Raw genomic sequence first — 17,946 nt, forward strand, 5'->3', positions numbered from 1 at the left:
CCCTCAGGTGTTGCAAGAATAAAGTGTATTGTGTGTTAATATTGTGTGTTATTAGACAGTGTGTGATTATGAAAATGGTATAGAATACTGACAAATAGAGGAGTTAGACATGTGCAACAGTTGGGTATCTTCACTGTTGAATCACCTTCCGCTTATATTGTAGGCTTCTTCAGTCACATACAGATAATAAATATGGAGACAACAGGGGTAGTGGCGAAGTAAAAATGTTGTTAGTCCCTCAGAACTGAAGTAATTTTTGAGATGGTCAGTCCTTCAGCCTGGAGAAGCATTCAGCTCCTGACTATGGAGCCGAACTCTTCTCACTTCTGGGGAACTGACCACCTCGAAAACTACCTATTTAAGGTTGATGGACTGATCACATTATCTTTGTCTCACCACCACTATTGCTGTTTTCATATGCATTCTCGTCTGTATTTGACTAAACAACCCCACCATATAAGCGAAACGTTTCAACAATAAAGACACCCAATCGTTGCACATGTGTCTTACTCATCATTAGACAGTGATGTGGACGGTGGAGTGAATAGTGAAGGTGTGCAGTGTTGTGGACGGTGGAGTGAATAGTGAAGGTGTGCAGTGTTGTGGACGGTGGAGTGAATAGCGAAGGTGTGCAGTGTTGTGGACGGTGGAGTGAATAGTGAAGGTGTGCAGTGTTGTGGATAGTGGAGTGAATAGTGAAGGTGTGCAGTGTTGTGGACTGTGGAGTGAATAGCGAAGGTGTTCAGTGTTGTGGACGGTGGAATGAAGAGCGAAGGTGTGCAGCGTCGTTGATGGTGGAGTGAATAGTGAAGGTGTGCAGTGTTGTGGACGGTGGAGTGAATAGCGAAGGTGTGCAGTGTTGTGGATAGTGGAGTGAATAGTGAAGGTGTGCAGTGTTGTGGACTGTGGAGTGAATAGCGAAGGTGTTCAGTGTTGTGGACGGTGGAATGAAGAGCGAAGGTGTGCAGCGTCGTTGATGGTGGAGTGAATAGTGAAGGTGTGCAACGTTGTGGACGGAGTGAATACTGAAGGTGTGCAGTGGTGCTTATATCAATCCAGTTGTTCGTCTCTCCATACTCCTATCCATGAGGTACATACATAACGAGGCCTCTGCAGCACATACATAACAAGGTCCTCCACTAACGAGCTCTTTGCTAATTACCCTTCTAAAACTGTCTCTTCGCTAACCAACCCTTCACTAATGAATCCTCAGCTACCGTATTCAACAAGAAGTCCTACACTAGCGATCTCTCCAGCAAAATACCCTTCGCAAATAAGGGTTTCACAAGCGAAACCTGCACTAACAAATGAAGCCTCTACTGACGAACTCTTCAATTAAGCAATCTTACAATAATGAACTCTTAGCTAACGAACCCACTAACAACGACCAAACTAATATCGAACCCACTAATAATGAACCCACTAACAATGAATCTATCATTAATAAAGCCACCACAAAGGAAGCCACTAACAACAAGCTCTCCACGTTACGAACCCACTGCAAACTAATGCTTACCTTTGCCATATCGACCCCGGGTAAATAGTGTTAAACCGTCACTAGTTGCTTCGGCCTCTCTGCTAACATTTTGCGTGTATTGCATTAAATATTACAATATCGCTGTCTTATTGTTTAGGAGAAAAATAATTTAGTAATAACTGTCAGTAATTTGTTAATAACAATACTGTTAAGATATTAACAAATTCGTGTTTTATCGCAAATAGCTAAGTTTTATTCCCCACAGTGGTACTTTATTACTCACAGTGGGTGAAGTGTCGTATTATATAGTGTTCCATTGCATTATTATATTCGTCATACATTTCATAAATTATTTTATTATTATATTATATAAAAAATATTTCTAAACCCTTGCCGAATATTTTCCAAAAAGTATAACATTAGATTTTTCGTCTTTTATTGTTTCGAAAATTATTAAAAATTTGTTATTTTCAAACTATCTAATGCATATTCTTAATTAGGCCATTATGTATTTTTGTACTATTGTATATATTTAACTTTTTTACCATATTGTTACATTTTTGTGACTGATCGTTACTAAACGTTACTAAAAAAGTTATTACTAAATATTATTAAGATTTTTTGTTAAATGTTACTAAGAGAGGTTTCTAAATGTAACTAACAATAACTAATTCTTAATGTTACAAACAAAGACTACTTCTTAACGTTACTAAGGCAGGCTATGTAAATTTAAGTTCTAATACAGTGGTAGAGAAATGAAGTTTGTCTCTCAACAATGGCACTGTAATTGTCTTGAGACTAAGACAATACCTGGTTGTTATGATGTGTGCCAAGGTCCTTGAGAAGGTGCTGGAGTGTGGGATGAGGAGGCTGTAGTGAGAATCAGGGAGGCATAGAGAGAGAGAGAGAGAGAGAGAGAGAGAGAGAGAGAGAGAGAGAGAGAGAGAGAGACGGATACACACACACACACACACACACACGTAGTGGAGGCAGGATCCATACATAGGTTTAAGAGGAGGCATGATAAAGCTCATGGAGCAGGATGAGTGACCTAGTAGCGACCAGTGACCATAGGATATGGTCACTAATTTTTGAATCTTTATAAAATACAAAATCACAATATTATATCCTGACAAGGTTCAGGAGGCAAACGATGCGATTATGAGGCACGAAACGAAATTCAGGAGGAAGGGTTTAAGACACAAGAGAGAATTCAGGAGAAATGATTCGGGAGACAGGGTAGAGGATTTAGGAGACGAAATTCAAGGACACAAGGGAGAAGATTCGGGAGTCAGGATACAGTAAGTAGGGCAGAAGACTCGACACAGGATGCAGGATGCAGGGAAGAGAATTGTGGAGTCAAGATGCATAAAGCATGAGAGAGGAGTCAAGATGCAAGGAAGAGAATGCAGGAGGCATTGCAGAAGAGGCAAGAGTGGTGTGAGATAAACAACAGAACTCCTGAGAGCAACACGACAGTTTTTCCTGGGCAGCACCCGTGATACATAGCAATAGGTGTCCCCTTTCTGCTCCCCTCCTGAAACATGAGAGAGAGAGAGAGAGAGAGAGAGAGAGAGAGAGAGAGAGAGAGAGAGAGAGAGAAAGAAAGTAGGAGAAATGATGAGTACCTTTGAAGACGAAGGAAATCTCTTTACTGTAAAAATGAAAGTTAATGCACCAGTCTTCCTGACCCTTAAGTCTATATAGAACTTTAGGTTGTATCATCAGTATACGCCAGCACTTGTCTTTGAAACCATAAATTACATAAAACTGGGATTAACATTTTTTATAAAAGCCCACAGCGTTATAGACACTCATCGTGTGTATTTTCTGACAGTCAAGAGAGCAACAGATCTTGTACACAGATCAAAGAATTTAGGAACTATAAATTCACTTTTCACACACTTTTTATAGGACTTACACTCATACACAGTCAGTTAAGAAGTTGGATCAGGAGCTGAGACTCGACTCCGCAATTATAACTAGAATAACAGGATATAATTGCACATATACAGCGTATACAGAACTAAAAAACGAGAAATGGTACATAAACAGAACAATCATTCAGAACCCTAAATGTAACGTATGCCTGACCTATCATGTAGAACGCAACACCTGCGTGAAGCTTCATCTGACTAGGCAAGCAGAGAGTTTATTCTAAAGATTCGTAACAAGAATGGTTTCTAAACTGAGAGGGTTGATCTACGAGAAATGATCTTGAAAAACCCAAATGAAAAAAAAAATATATATATTAGGGAAGACATGATGATGATAAGAAGAATCAAAGGAGTTAGGGCAAGCAGTGATAGTCTGTTTGAAAAATCGAAGCTAGGACAAAGGGTATAGATAAAAAAATAAAGATGCAAATGAGCCACAGCTTCAAGGTGCTCAGGAAGAGTACTGACCTTGGAAAGATGAAAGCAAGCCCAACAAAATTTAAAGGTTAGGTACGACAGAGTCCCTAAGACGATGTAACTAGTACGGAAAATAGATGTGACCATAACGTACACATTTTTCTAATATGTAGACAGTGGAGAAAGAGTAAAATTGCTTGACAGGAGAAAGATCAGAACAAACTGACATAACAATTAAATGCTCAAACGAACCATGTAGAACCAGAAATAATTTACAACTAACCAGTATTTCTGAGAGGAAACTTTAGACGACGATTTGGTCCCTCTTTTTCTATTATCAAGTAGCAAGAATGCTTGAATAGAGCTCACTAGAAAGTAAGTAGCAAAGGGAGACTATATGAAATGTTTTGCAAGTTTCTGAACCGTGCGTGTCGTAAAGAGAGACTAAAATATAGGGAGCAAGGGGCTAGCTACCCTTTCTCCAGGCATTTAGGTCACCCCTCCTCGGTGGGAATCGGCCGGTACTTATATATATATATATATATATATATATATATATATATGGGGTGTACTCACCTAATTCCGGTTGTATGGGTCGAATCATAGCTCCTGGTCCGTGTGTATGTGTGTGTGTGTGTGTGTGTGTGTGTGTGTGTGTGTGTGTGTGTGTGTGTGTGTGTGTGAAAGAGAGAGGGAGAGAGATTGTGTGTAAAATATTTTAGGCTAATTAAGTTATTATTTCCTAAATTCAGCATTGTTAGGATGTGTTGGGATATTTTTTATTCAGAATGGAAAATTTGCATATTTACAATTTGCATAATTTTACTTAAGTGTTTTCCTTGGAGGTCAGGCCAATTTTCAGGTGATGCAGTAAGATAATGCCCTCACACCAAGTTTTATACAAAGTTATGTCTTCCTAGTTTAGTGTATCTCTTTGCTTATAGCTAAGAGCTTACTTTGATTCCTATTTTAACGATAAAGTATCTAGACTGATGGTGAATAATTTACATGCGACTTCAATGATCCTCGTATAGTCGATGAAGTTAATATTAAATAAACTAACCATCTAGATTTCACAGGTTAATTATTGTTCACAAATGCATTTATTACAATGTCAGTGAGACACATTATACGAGACACGAGATCCAATTTGTTGAATGATAACTAACGGACAACAAGGCTTTATTATCTCGATACTTAGAATTACTTTCATGTACTCAGGTACATTTAAATATATTTTTTACGAGCTCTTGTTTACAAGGTAAAAGTTATCGTACCTCAACTCGTTTCACAGCATTGTTTTCATCATGCTGCCACCTCTGTGATGTCACCCACAACTGTCGACTAACTCGTCTACTGCCAGGTGAACAGGATCAGCAGGTGTAGAGAGATATATGCATACTTCTCAAACCAGAGTCCCTTTGATTTTAAAAACGATCGCTCAATCGCTGTTCTGAAAGACATTATTGGAGCATGGCATTATGTACAGAGCTCTATGTAGAGTAAGATATCTATAAACAGAAGAAGAAAACAGAGCAAACCTTTGCTCTGTTTTTTCTTCCATTCAATCCGGTAAGTTTTGACGCGTGAAGGTTGATACGTTATTTCTCCACACAAAAAAAAAAACCTACACTGACAAACAAATAAACTCAGCCTGACCCACTTCTTTTGTAAAGATTTTTTACAATTGAGCCAGTGCCAAAATTGCTTTTCTGCGTCAACAAATAATTATAACACCCCGTTTTATAACAATCCAGATATATAAATATTTTGATATAGGCTTGACAGCTTGATAGTTTGACAGTTTAATTAATTTTTTTCAGGATGACTGGTTCTCTCCCGGCCCATAGGGAGGAATTTGTAATAATAAGGGGAGTTTTTATGAATTTATTGTAAAAAAAAAACCTTTAATGGTGATTTCAATATTAAAACTCATTTTGGCGATGCATAAATTATTGTTATTGCTGGTGCTTTTATTGTTATTGCTGTTGTTGTCGATGTTCTTGTCGCTGTCATTGTTCTTGTATTATATCATTGTTATGAATACTATTTTCATTACTCTCAGTAACAATATTTTCTCAATTTCATTATGATTCTGATTATAACTAAAAAGGACCTCGACAATAATAAAATAAAATAACGATAACACTAATAATTATACTTGATAGTGATGGACCGCGGACAGGATACCGAAACCTCTCCTATGATCCGTAACAATTATTTCTATGATGCCTTCATAAAACACTCAAACCTTACACTAACTCTTCACGAGGTCTTGTCACCCAGCTGATACCAACCATCAGAGACAACAATAAAACACCGTCTAATGATATAAGTGGGTTGTGTAATCTGAGTCGAGGGTCTAGGTATGCAGAGAGACCAGTTCAATTATATTGCATTACCAGCTTCAATTTTTTTTGTCTCTTCATGCGAGCTCGTTAGATGTCGGTACTACTAGTTGTAATTACAGGTTATATATACATATATATATATATATATATATATATATATATATATATATATATATATATATATATATATATATATATATATATATGCACCACGCAGAAACAAGCGGGTATATACAAAGAAAGATCGCAGTCAGCAGGATTCGAAACTACTGCTGGGGACGATCAAGATTCCCAGGCCGAGTGGACTAGAATGCTGCCTGGGAATCTTGACCGTCCCCAGTAGTAGTTTCGAATCCTGCTGGCTGCGATCTTAATTTGTATATACCCGCTCATTTTTGCGTGGTGCACTGATATATATATATATATATATATATATATATATATATATATACATATATATATATATCCCACTGAGGCGGGGTGGCCCAAAAGGAAAAATGAAAGTTTCTCCTTTTACATTTAGTAATATATACAGGAGAAGAGGTTACTAGCCCCTTGCTCCCGGCATCTTAGTCGCCTCTTACAACACGCATAGCTTACGGACGAAGAATTCTGTTCCACTTCTCCATGGAGGATATATATATATATATATATATATATATATATATATATATATATATATATATATATATATATATATATATATTTATTTATATAAACATTGATCTCTGGCTGAAGGAGACTCGAACCTACGAACCTTGGAACAAGGTACGTAGTGCTTTACCAATCTACCCACATACATATAAATTATAATAAATTATATATACATATATAATATGCAATAAACTCACAGTAAACAGGTGATATCACAATATGCAGAACAACTAATGCGAAAAAAGGGAAATTCCAAGCGCTTTCGTGATATCTCACATTATCAAGGAACTTTCACGAAACGCCTGGAATTTCACAATTTTTTCACACAGGTTGTTCTGCATATACCTTGGACCTCCGCGAATTCGCGGTTCCGAATTCGCTGCTTCATTAATTCGCTGATTTTTCCTTAGCGCCTAACTGATAATTGCTCGCCTAACTGATGACTGCTCGCATGAATTACAGTATACCAGAGAAAGCGGGCTTGCATGAATTACAGTACATACTGGGGGTAACATCGGTATTTTACATTCTAGTACTGCGGAAGACATAGCAATACAGTACTGTATGTGTTTTTTTTTACATAAGTGCTTTGGGGCTATATTTAGTGTTTAAACTATAAAAATAAGCATTTATAGGAAATTTTTTTTTACCCACGTCTAGGATTCACGGTTTTTTCAAATTCGTGGGTCGTCTTGGAACTTAGCCCCGCGAATTTGGGGGGACGTATGTATGTATGTATGTGTGTGTGTATATATATATATATATATATATATATATATATATATATATATATATATATATATATATATATATATATATATATATATATATATATATATATATATATATATATTTTTTCATTTAATGCAAAAATTAATATTCTTTTATCAAAAGAACCTTATAAAACTTCTTAACCTTATTATAACAAGCCCAATACACACAGACAGTATATACTTTATCTCTCAGTTTGCATGGTGATCCTAGCAATAATTTACTGTCAGCTGCTTTCTCTGTTTAAATTCTTAATTGAATAAAGAACAGTGTTGTTCGTACGAATTTTCAATTAAATCTCTCATTCTCTTTTCATAGAAACTCATTTGTTTTCCGTTTGAGAGCAAATGGGAGCCCTTTCCCGTAACAGGACTCTTCCTTGTCATTCCCTACTGATTCTCTTTCTCTCTCCCTTCCTCTTTACCTCTCTGTCTTTCTCACTTCCCCCTTCCTTCTTGTACCACACTTCGCAATGGAACAAAAAACAAACTCAAATATAATATTGCACAGTTCATTGTGATCTGAGGGAACAATATGTAATGATGTGGAAATCAGCATTGTTCCGTGGGCTACCTCAGCACTTTCTACTGAGAGAGAGAATTGCAGTTTGGGCAATATTTCTACGGTGAATAGCAGACTTGACGTATGAGGAATTAGCTGCACTGCTTGTCTGTGTAATGTCTTTCTTTGGAAATCGAATGCAGTACTGGGGGCTGTAAAATTATTTCTCCAAAATTTGTTTAAAAGGGTGGGCTCAAGAACTAGAGCTTATGCCGCGCAAATACTGATGGTGGTATCCGCTGTTGAAAACATTAATGCACAAATGTATAATTATAAAAGAGGACTTAACTTCAAGATACGCTAGTGAGCGGCACTTGATATAAAGAACTAGACCAGTGATTCAGTTCCTCGAATGTAACCTGAAAGCATTCAGTCTTCTAGGTGCTGTATGACCCCTACGAATTTAGCTGTCTTCTTCTATGGGCGTTATTAATAATGTAATATTACTAATTGTTTAGAGAGTGGCTGAAGCATGGTAAGCATGGGATGGAAATGAAGTGGATGCTCTATAGTTACTGGAAAAATGGAAAAAGAATAATGTGTTAGACTGTACACTGAAGATATGTTGTATCAGAATAGCTGTACTCCAGAAGCTACGAAAAAGGTAATTGCAAATAGGAAATTACACACACACACAAACACACACACACACACACACACACACACACACACACACACACACACACACAACACTCGTGTGCACCAGCCTGCCTAAATCAATAAACCTTCCCTCCTGGCTACAACGATCACGTCAAACCTTACTTTATCCAAAAAAAATATAACACAAAGCGTATCCGATCTAGCGGATGGGTTTTCCGATAATATTTCCCGTCAACGGTGGCTCAGGAGAGGAAATATTTACCCCATAAATGGACAGATTTCCAAAATTCGTTTATATGGAAGAGTTTTGGAAGGGAATGGACCAGTGATGTTGCGTATTGGTAATTGGCGAATGCCGCAAACCTATCTTTTCCGTAGGGAGCAGTACGCCTCTACGCTGTTTGTGGCGTAGGGTCAAAGTAAATATGAGAGAGAGAGAGAGAGAGAGAGAGAGAGAGAGAGAGAGAGAGAGAGAGAGAGAGAGAGTTTCTGTTCAGTCGACCGGCATTGATGGCATCTGGCATTTTAATTCCAATCATTCATAACTATTCCTCAGAATGAGCCACCTGCACATGCAATTCATTCTGGCATGAGACTAAAAATGTACATCCTAAGATCTCTTAGACTTTGTGTATCCACATGCTCTCGCGCTACCGTCCACAGGATGAATATGGGGTGCACAATAAACTAGCCACTTCGGTGGCAAAATCTAAAAATCTTAGACTCGTCTGTGTTATAGCTTCAAGGTTTTAGCATTACGTGCGAAGAAAATGGTGCTTTTATGTATTACAAGTGTAAGGACTCAGGAAGTTACGTGCACTACAAGATGTAAGTACCCAGGAAGGTATGTGCGCTACAGGTGTGAGGAGGCAGGTACTTGTGTGCGCTACAGGTGTGATAACACATGTACTAATATGTGGTACAAATGTGAAGACGCAGGTAGTTATGTGTAATACATGTGTGATGACATCGGTATTTACGTGAGATACAGGTGTGAAGACTCGGTTACTACAGCTATATGGACCCAGGTACTACAACTATGTGGACCCAGGTACTACAGCTATATGAACCCAGGTACTACAGCTTTATGTACCCAGGTACTACAGCTTTATATACCCAGGTACTACAGCTTTATGTACTCAAGTACTACAGCTATATGAACCCAGGTACTACAGCTTTATGTACTCAGGTACTACAGCTATATGTACCCAGGTACTACAGCTTTATGTACCCAGGTACTACAGCTATCTGGACCCAAGTACTACAGCTCTATGGACCCAGGTACTACAGTTATAGGAACCCAGGTACTTCAGCTATATGGACCCAGGTACTACAGCTATATGGACCCAGATACAACAGGTATGAGGACCCAGGAGTACAGGTATGAGGACCCAGGTACTACAGGTATAATGACCCAGGTACTCACGTGTACAGTGCTTGGGTTCGTCTTCATTGTTAGGACAGTCGGGTTCTCCGTCGCAGTACTGGTCGGCAGCAACACAGCTTCCGTCGTGACAGCGAAGTTCGCCCATGTCGCAGCTCTCAGCCCACCCCGAGCACATGGCAGCCCACGCCAGCAGGCAGGCCCACGCCCACACACTCGCCACAGGACCACCATGACCACCGCTCTCCACTGGCCGCCACCCCTCGCCCATCACATACAAAGCTCATCTGAAATACACGAAAGGTTTCTCATTGAGGTTCCTGTTTTGCTCTGGAGCTCAGCAAGTTTTGATTAAAATTTCTAACACAACTTTTGCTTTTCTCCTTTCTCGCGTCCTGCGGTTGCTGTTGTTGCTGCTGCTGGGGCTGCTGTTTGCACTGCTACAGCTGCTACAGCTTTTACCGTTACTGCTGAAAAGTGTGAATTAGTGTATAACTGTGTATATTTCTAGTGCATATACACCGAGAGAGTTTGTTATATTCAGTATCTTAGCTATAATATATAAAACAATATATTTTGGCTACAGAAATATTAAACATTGTAATATACATGAAATACTTCTATAAGAAAAAAAAATGGCCTCAAATTCATATCCGCGATCGACAAGCATACAGACGCTAGAAGAATACGCTAGAAATAATAACCTAATAACGTATTATTAGTTAGAACACATGTATACAACAATCATTAGACTGCATATTAAATATATCTAATATTTTAGTTCGTACTTAAAATATAATGCGTTAGTTAGAACGCACCTTAAATATAACGAACAAGGTCAACGTTTGCTTTCACGGCTGCTCCCTAAAGCTGGGGCTTGGCATTTTGACTTACCCTAATTCAGTTCCACACACTCCATGCATTATTATGATCTGACTTACTTTTGTTTACCTCCATTCCTAGGAATATACTAACTCTCTTTGTCCCGTCCCTGGCGTCTCCTGTATATACACTAGCTCCCTCTCCCTCGTGTGTTAGTGCGACTAGTAAATGGTCCATGTCGGACCGAAACGTCGTCACAAGCTCCTCTTTCCTATGCGCGGGTTATCTTTGTATAGTTCCTGATATTTCTCGGAATAGTTCTTTGTAAAAAAGATATGTTTCCCTGTGTATAACATGATTGCGATCTGCATATTCATTTTTCTATAAGTTTCTATAAGCCATTATATACGTCTTTCACTACTGCAAGGTATTTCTTTTTAAATTACACGTTTGATGTGAGGTCGGAGAGAGAGTGGTAGGCAATGTGCCTTTTCATTTCTATTGACTTAGTCTCTAAATTACACAGAAAATGCAGCCAGTAAAGTTTATCATTATAAGTGTTCCTTTGTCAATTATCAAGTAAATTAGTTTGACAAAACTTTTTATGAAAAATAGAAAAAATTGTTTTACAATAATTTAAGCAGAACATGTCAAGAATTTATGATGCGTCCTTCTAAAATATAATAAATATTTCAAATATTTTTTCAACGACAACATTTTTCTCAAAAAAAACTCCGTTTCATAAGCTGGAATTATGAGGGGAAAAAATATGGAGATGCCAAAGGGTATTTACTCTGACTTTGATCTTTACGTCATACTTCAGTAATGCCAAATTCCCAGCAATAAAAGATGAACTTTACGGGATTAATCTCATACCACAACCTCAGCGCCTGAGTGGAGCCAAATGTTGAGGGAGAAAGACAAGAGGAAAATGAAAAGATTAAGAGAATGGGTGAAGGTATTAAAGGCGCCTAAACCCACACACGCAAAAACGTGCAGACACAAAGACATAAACGAACGTAAATAGTAGTTAAAAATACACTTATCCCAAATTGATTCGTGAAAAAAAAGTTAATGCACACACAAAAAAATTGTAAGTTGGTACTCATACACTCCAGTACCGATCCAGACCCATGTCTCAGTAGCATGATATATTAACAATGATATATTAACAATGATATATTAACAATGATATATTAACAATGATATATTAACAATGATATATTAACAATGAAAGATGAAACCAGTCAGAAGAGTTATTTTCATGTTATGGCACAACTGTTGGAGACTGAAGAAAAACAAAAGTGTACCCGAGTACATAATCGGCTCTTCTATATATTAGTATAAAATCTAGATGTGTTATGGTCTCTGTTCTATCGAAGTAATGTGTTCTCGTGTCTCATAAGCACAGACCTTTGTACCTGCCTCACGATATTGTAGTAACACGATTGTAAACAACTATACGACTGGCGGGGCTTCAACTCGCGGTTAGAGAGTCGTGCTCCAGACCGACGCGTTAGCCACTGGGCCAGCTGGCTACAGTAAGATTCATCCAACTAGGTATATTTCTACTCCACAAATGCAAATTTTTACAGACGAATCTGCCTCCGATAAGGCATTCTCTATTTGCCTCACACAAACTAATATCCCAAAATGCATCAGCAATTTAAGTCTGAAGCCGTTCATAGGCCGCATTCTCAACTTATAGACTTTAAAAGTTTGGAGCCGACTGGATGAGGCATTCTTTAATTACTGCATGGAAACCAAACACATTCTCACACACACACACACACAGCTTTAGGATGAGATATGATAAGGCTCATGAAGCAGGGAGAGAGTGGACCTAGTAGCGACCAGTAAAGAGGCGGGGCCAGGAGCTATGACTAGACCCCTGCAACCACAATTAGGTGAGTACACTCACACACACACACACACACACACACACACACACACACACACACACCTATATCCAAGGAACAAATTTTTCGTAGAAAGTCTACCTGAATTCCAACAACTGCTTTATATTCCCGGGGCCGCTCTCAGACCTTTCTTAATCTCGTCCAGTGCTCCTCCCTGGCACACTTCCATTATACAGCAAACAATGGCACAAGTTGGAGTGAACTCAATTCTCACAAAAGCTAATAAAAACAATTAATTGATATATATATATGTGTGTGTGTGTGTGTGTGTGTGTGTGTACTCACCTAATTGTACTCACCTAATTGTGGTTGCAGGGGTCGAGACTCAGCTCCTGGCCCCGCCTCTTCACTGATCGCTACTGGATCCTCTCTCTCTCTGCTTCCTGAGCTTTGTCATACCTCTTCTTAAAACTATGTATGGTTCCTGCCTCCACTACTTCACTTGCTAGGCTATTCCACTTGCTGACAACTCTATGACTGAAGAAATACTTCCTAACGTCCCTGTGACTCGTCTGAGTCTTCAGCTTCCAGTTGTGACCCCTTGTCCCTGTGTCCCCTCTCTGGAACATCCTATCTCTGTCCACCTTGTCTATTCCCCGCAGTATCTTGTATGTCGTTATCATGTCTCCCCTGACCCTTCTGTCCTCCAGTGTCGTCAGTCCGATTTCCCTTAACCTTTCCTCGTACGACATTCCCTTGAGCTCTGGGACTAGCCTTGTTGCAAACCTTTGTACTTTCTCTAACTTCTTGACGTGCTTGACCAGGTGTGGGTTCCAGACTGGTGCTGCATACTCCAGTATGGGCCTAACATACACAGTGTACAGTGTCTTGAACGATTCCTTATTAAGGTATCGGAACGCTATTCTCAGGTTTGCCAGGCGCCCGTATGCTGCAGCGGTTATTTGGTTGATGTGTGCCTCCGGTGATGTGCTCGGTGTTATGGTCACCCCAAGGTCTTTCTCCCTGAGTGAGGTCTGTAGTCTTTGTCCACCTAGCCTATACTCTGTCTGCGGTCTTCTTTGCCCCTCCCCAATCTTCATGACTTTGCATTTGGCTGGATTGAATTCGAGAAGCCAGTTACTGGACCACATGTCCAGCCTCTCCAGGTCTCTTTGCAGCCCTGCCTCATCCTCGTCCGATTTAATTCTTCTCATCAACTTCTCGTCATCTGCGAACAGGGACACTTCAGAGTCTATTCCTTCCATCATGTCGTTCACATATATCAAAAATAGCACTGGTCCTAGAACTGACCCCTGTGGGACCCCGCTCGTAACAGGCGCCCACTGTGATACCTCTTCACGTACCATGACTCGTTGCTGCCTCCCTGTCAGGTATTCCCTTATCCATTGCAGTGCCCTTCCTTTTACGTGTGCCTGATCCTCCAGCTTCTGCACTAATCTCTTGTGGGGAACTGTGTCAAAGGCCTTCCTGCAGTCTAGGAAAACGCAATCTACCCAACCCTCTCTCTCGTGTCTTACTTCTGTTACCTTGTCATAAAACTCCAGGAGGTTTGTGATACAAGATTTGCCTTCCATGAACCCATGCTGGTTTTCATTTATAATCTTGTTCCTTTCCAGGTGTTCGACCACTCTCCTCCTGATAATCTTCTCCATGACTTTGCACACGATACATGTCAGAGACACAGGTCTGTAGTTTAGTACCTCGTTTCTGTTTCCTTTCTTAAATATGGGGACTACATTAGCTGTCTTCCATTTCTCAGGTAGTTGCCCAGTTTCAAGGGATGTGTTGAAGATTGTGGTTAGAGGCACACACAGCATCTCTGCTCCTTCTCTAAGGACCCATGGGGAGATGTTGTCCGGTCCCATCGCCTTTGAGGTGTCAAGGTCACTTAAGAGCTTCTTCACCTCCTCCTCAGTTGTTCGTATGTCATCCAACACTTGTTGGTATATTCCCTCTTGATGTTCCCTTCTGTGCTGTCTTCCCACAGCCCTTCCTGTCTCTACTGTAAAAACTTCCTTAAATCTCCTGTTCAGCTCCTCACATACCTCCTGATCATTTCTTGTGAGTTCTCCACCTTCTGTCCTTAATCTGATCACCTGGTCTTTGACTGTTGTCTTCCTCCTGATGTGGCTATACAACAGTTTCGGGTCAGTCTTGATTTTCGATGCTATGTCATTTTCATACTGTCGCTGGGCCTCCCTCCTTACCTGTGCGTACTCATTCCTGGCTCTGCGACTGATCTCCCTATTTTCGTGTGTTCTCTGCCTTCTGTGTGTGTGTGTGTATGTTACACGTATCATTACATACTCGTAATTACTTACTTTTATCTACATGAACAGAGATATTCATGTGGTGTTCCATCATCAGTACGTAAATTTTAATTATTAATATTTACAGCATTAGTTGTATTATTACTTCTTTATATATCCCATTAATACGTCTTTCAGTTTATGAATAATATTTTGTTGTGTTTTTACAGCTCCTTTTTTTTTTAGTTCACAAATGTAAATGGTAAATGAGTTTGGAGTTGAAAGTATAATGTCAATATATGTATTACGTTAAATTGTTAGGTACGTATACATTTTTTTCTTGTCTGCAACTTTCATCACATCGTCTCAACCTGTACCTCCTCCGATACCCGTAAGTCTCCTCTTCCATATTCATTTATTCCACCCCCTAACCCACTCCATTTCTTCATTGATCGTTTCCTCCACATCCACCTCAGTTTTTTCCTCCATCTCATTTATCTCTGTGTTTATCTCCTGCTCCGTCTTTATATTTATCTTCTCCTCGTCTTCTCATTCTCCTCCTTACCGCCATTGCCAGGAAAGAAACATTTTAGGGGAATGTTACATTAAGGTTTGTGCTCATATCCCCAGCGAAGGAGAGTGACCATAAAGAGGTTTATGCTTCCATAATTGTTTTAATCGGTACGCAACCACTGTGGGCTGTAGCTTTGGGAATCCACGAGCACCAGTTGGAGTCTCATTGGTACATTAACTCAGTGTTAAGTGCTAGTTATGTCGTTGGTGTTAATAGTGGGTAAAGGAGCCATCAAAGAATCAAACTACAAACTGGAAAAGGTGAAATTGGAGAATGTTTAGATGGAATTAAAGGGAAAAGAAGTATGGAAGAATGAAAGAGATGAGTGTCTCTTGTAATATATACATCGAAACGTATCTCTCTTGGTATATTTACTGAGTGGTATCTCTTGGTATATTCACTGAGTGGTATCTCTTGGTATATTCCCCGTGCGGTATGCATATCTCAGTGTATATTGACTGACTGACGTGCATTCCTTAGTGTACATACACTTAGATGTGCATCAATTTATATATACAGAATGGTACGCCTTTCTCAGTATACATACACCAAGTGGTGTATAACAATCAGAGTATATACACTGACAGGGCTGTATCACTGTGTGTATGTACACAGAGTGGTATATGACATAAGTCTCTAAATTAATATTAACTACGAGTTTCATTAAAATACCATAAAGTGGATCAAAGTATCATTATTATTAGTGCTTTGAGTCTAGGTAATATCCATCGTGCAGTCGATAGGCTTTAAACTTTACGAATTATGTATATAATAATAAAATAAAGTTATAAGATAGGAAAAAGGGAAAATAGTATGAACGAATAGCTTTCACTGGGAAATTTAACAGGGCGCAGGGAGAAATAAAGGGGGAAGAGAAGAATAAATGGGCGTGGAGGGAGGGAACCCACGAGCCGGAAAATAGGAAGAAACCATCCCGTGAACACTGATGGTGTGTGTGTGTGTGTGTGTGTGTGTGTGTGTGTGTGTGTGTGTGTGTGTGTGTGTGTGTGTGTGTGTGTGTGTGTGTGTGTGAATATTAGACTCATGTCAATTCTTTGTTACAGTATCTACAAGTTTTGTTAGTCATTTCTCTTTCACGTTTCTTTCCTGATATCCCATATCGGCACCTATGGTTGCCCTCTATATGGGGCTTATTGTTGCCTGTTAACAACATAATCCTGCACTTGGAGTCTGTTAGTTTCCTTCCCCTCGTAACTACGAGCGTCCTGTCTGTCAAATCTTTATTATTTTATATCTTTTTTCAATAACGCATCCTGTCACTAGTCTCATTTTCTCATTTTTATCCCAACTGAGTAAATTTACACAGGAATTCACAAATTCATGCTTGATTTTCCGATTTCTTTTAAGACTCAGTGTCATTAACATTTTCTTATGTTGGTCATGATAAATTTAAATTTTTGTATTTTGAACATTTTAAGGTACTTGTTTAAATGAAGTATAGTTGTGGGTAAATTTTTGGGTGTGTGAAAAAAAGGGGTTTGCTTTGGGTGGAAAAATTAAGATAGGGAATAAGCGTAGGAATAGGTAGGTATGATATATGTGGGAGGGTTTCAATGGAGGACGTCCATGACTGATACTGGGAGGAGTTGAGGCGATGCGGTGAATAATAAGGATACGTTGATTAGTTGGGGATGGAAATCTAAGAGTGAATAAACAGGATTTTTCGGTAATAATCACGTTTCTCGATTTCTCTTCTGGTCTTCTACATGCGTTCTATAACTGAAATTGACTACTTATCTCCGAAAACAAATATTCCCCCCTTTTCTCTTTCACTCTCTCTTTCTCTCACTTACCCCCTAAGACGCTCCAATCCATTCTTCCTTGGTCATATCTTTCTGTATGAAGACCCTAATGAGCGTAATTGAATCTTTCAGCAGGTTCTTCCTTACAAATATTTCTCCCTTAATCCATTCACTCATGAAGATTATCTTTAAGTGTGTGTGTGCGTGTGTGCGTGTGTGTGCGTGTGTGTGCGTGTGTGTGTGTGCGAGCGCGCATTACCAATTTGTGATTACGGGGGTCGAGACTCAGCTTGTGGCTCCATGTGAAGTGTGCAGGATTATATATAACACATGAACTGTGGTAACCAGCCAACAGTTGGGGTGAAGAGCTGCACTCTGGTTTTGTTGTGGGAACTGAAGACGGTTTCTGAAGACCTGGAGTCTACGGTCGCACCTAGTGACCCCTGGTAACATTTCCCAGACCAGTATGTGACCGGTCTGATCTTATCTTATTGAAGTTCATATTA

At 39.4% G+C, this 17,946-nt stretch overlaps 1 protein-coding gene and 1 long non-coding RNA gene across 2 annotated transcripts in view; one reads left to right on the forward strand and one right to left on the reverse strand.

The window, feature by feature from the left end:
* LOC138855137 (uncharacterized) overlaps window positions 1–17,946 on the forward strand; it is a 403,243-nt gene that overhangs the window by 85,963 nt on the left and 299,334 nt on the right. The window lies entirely within an intron of this gene.
* The window catches only part of LOC128702917 (uncharacterized), a 275,217-nt gene that overhangs the window by 67,601 nt on the left and 189,670 nt on the right, over window positions 1–17,946 (reverse strand). The window contains exon 2 of the mRNA XM_070102592.1: window positions 10,195–10,439. Coding sequence (XP_069958693.1) covers window positions 10,195–10,423 — 229 coding nt within the window. The 5' untranslated portion in view covers window positions 10,424–10,439. The remainder of the gene's footprint in view (window positions 1–10,194; window positions 10,440–17,946) is intronic.

Source organism: Cherax quadricarinatus, chromosome 82 (genome assembly GCF_038502225.1).
Source record: "Cherax quadricarinatus isolate ZL_2023a chromosome 82, ASM3850222v1, whole genome shotgun sequence".
In the NCBI taxonomy this organism is placed as follows: domain Eukaryota; kingdom Metazoa; phylum Arthropoda; class Malacostraca; order Decapoda; family Parastacidae; genus Cherax; species Cherax quadricarinatus.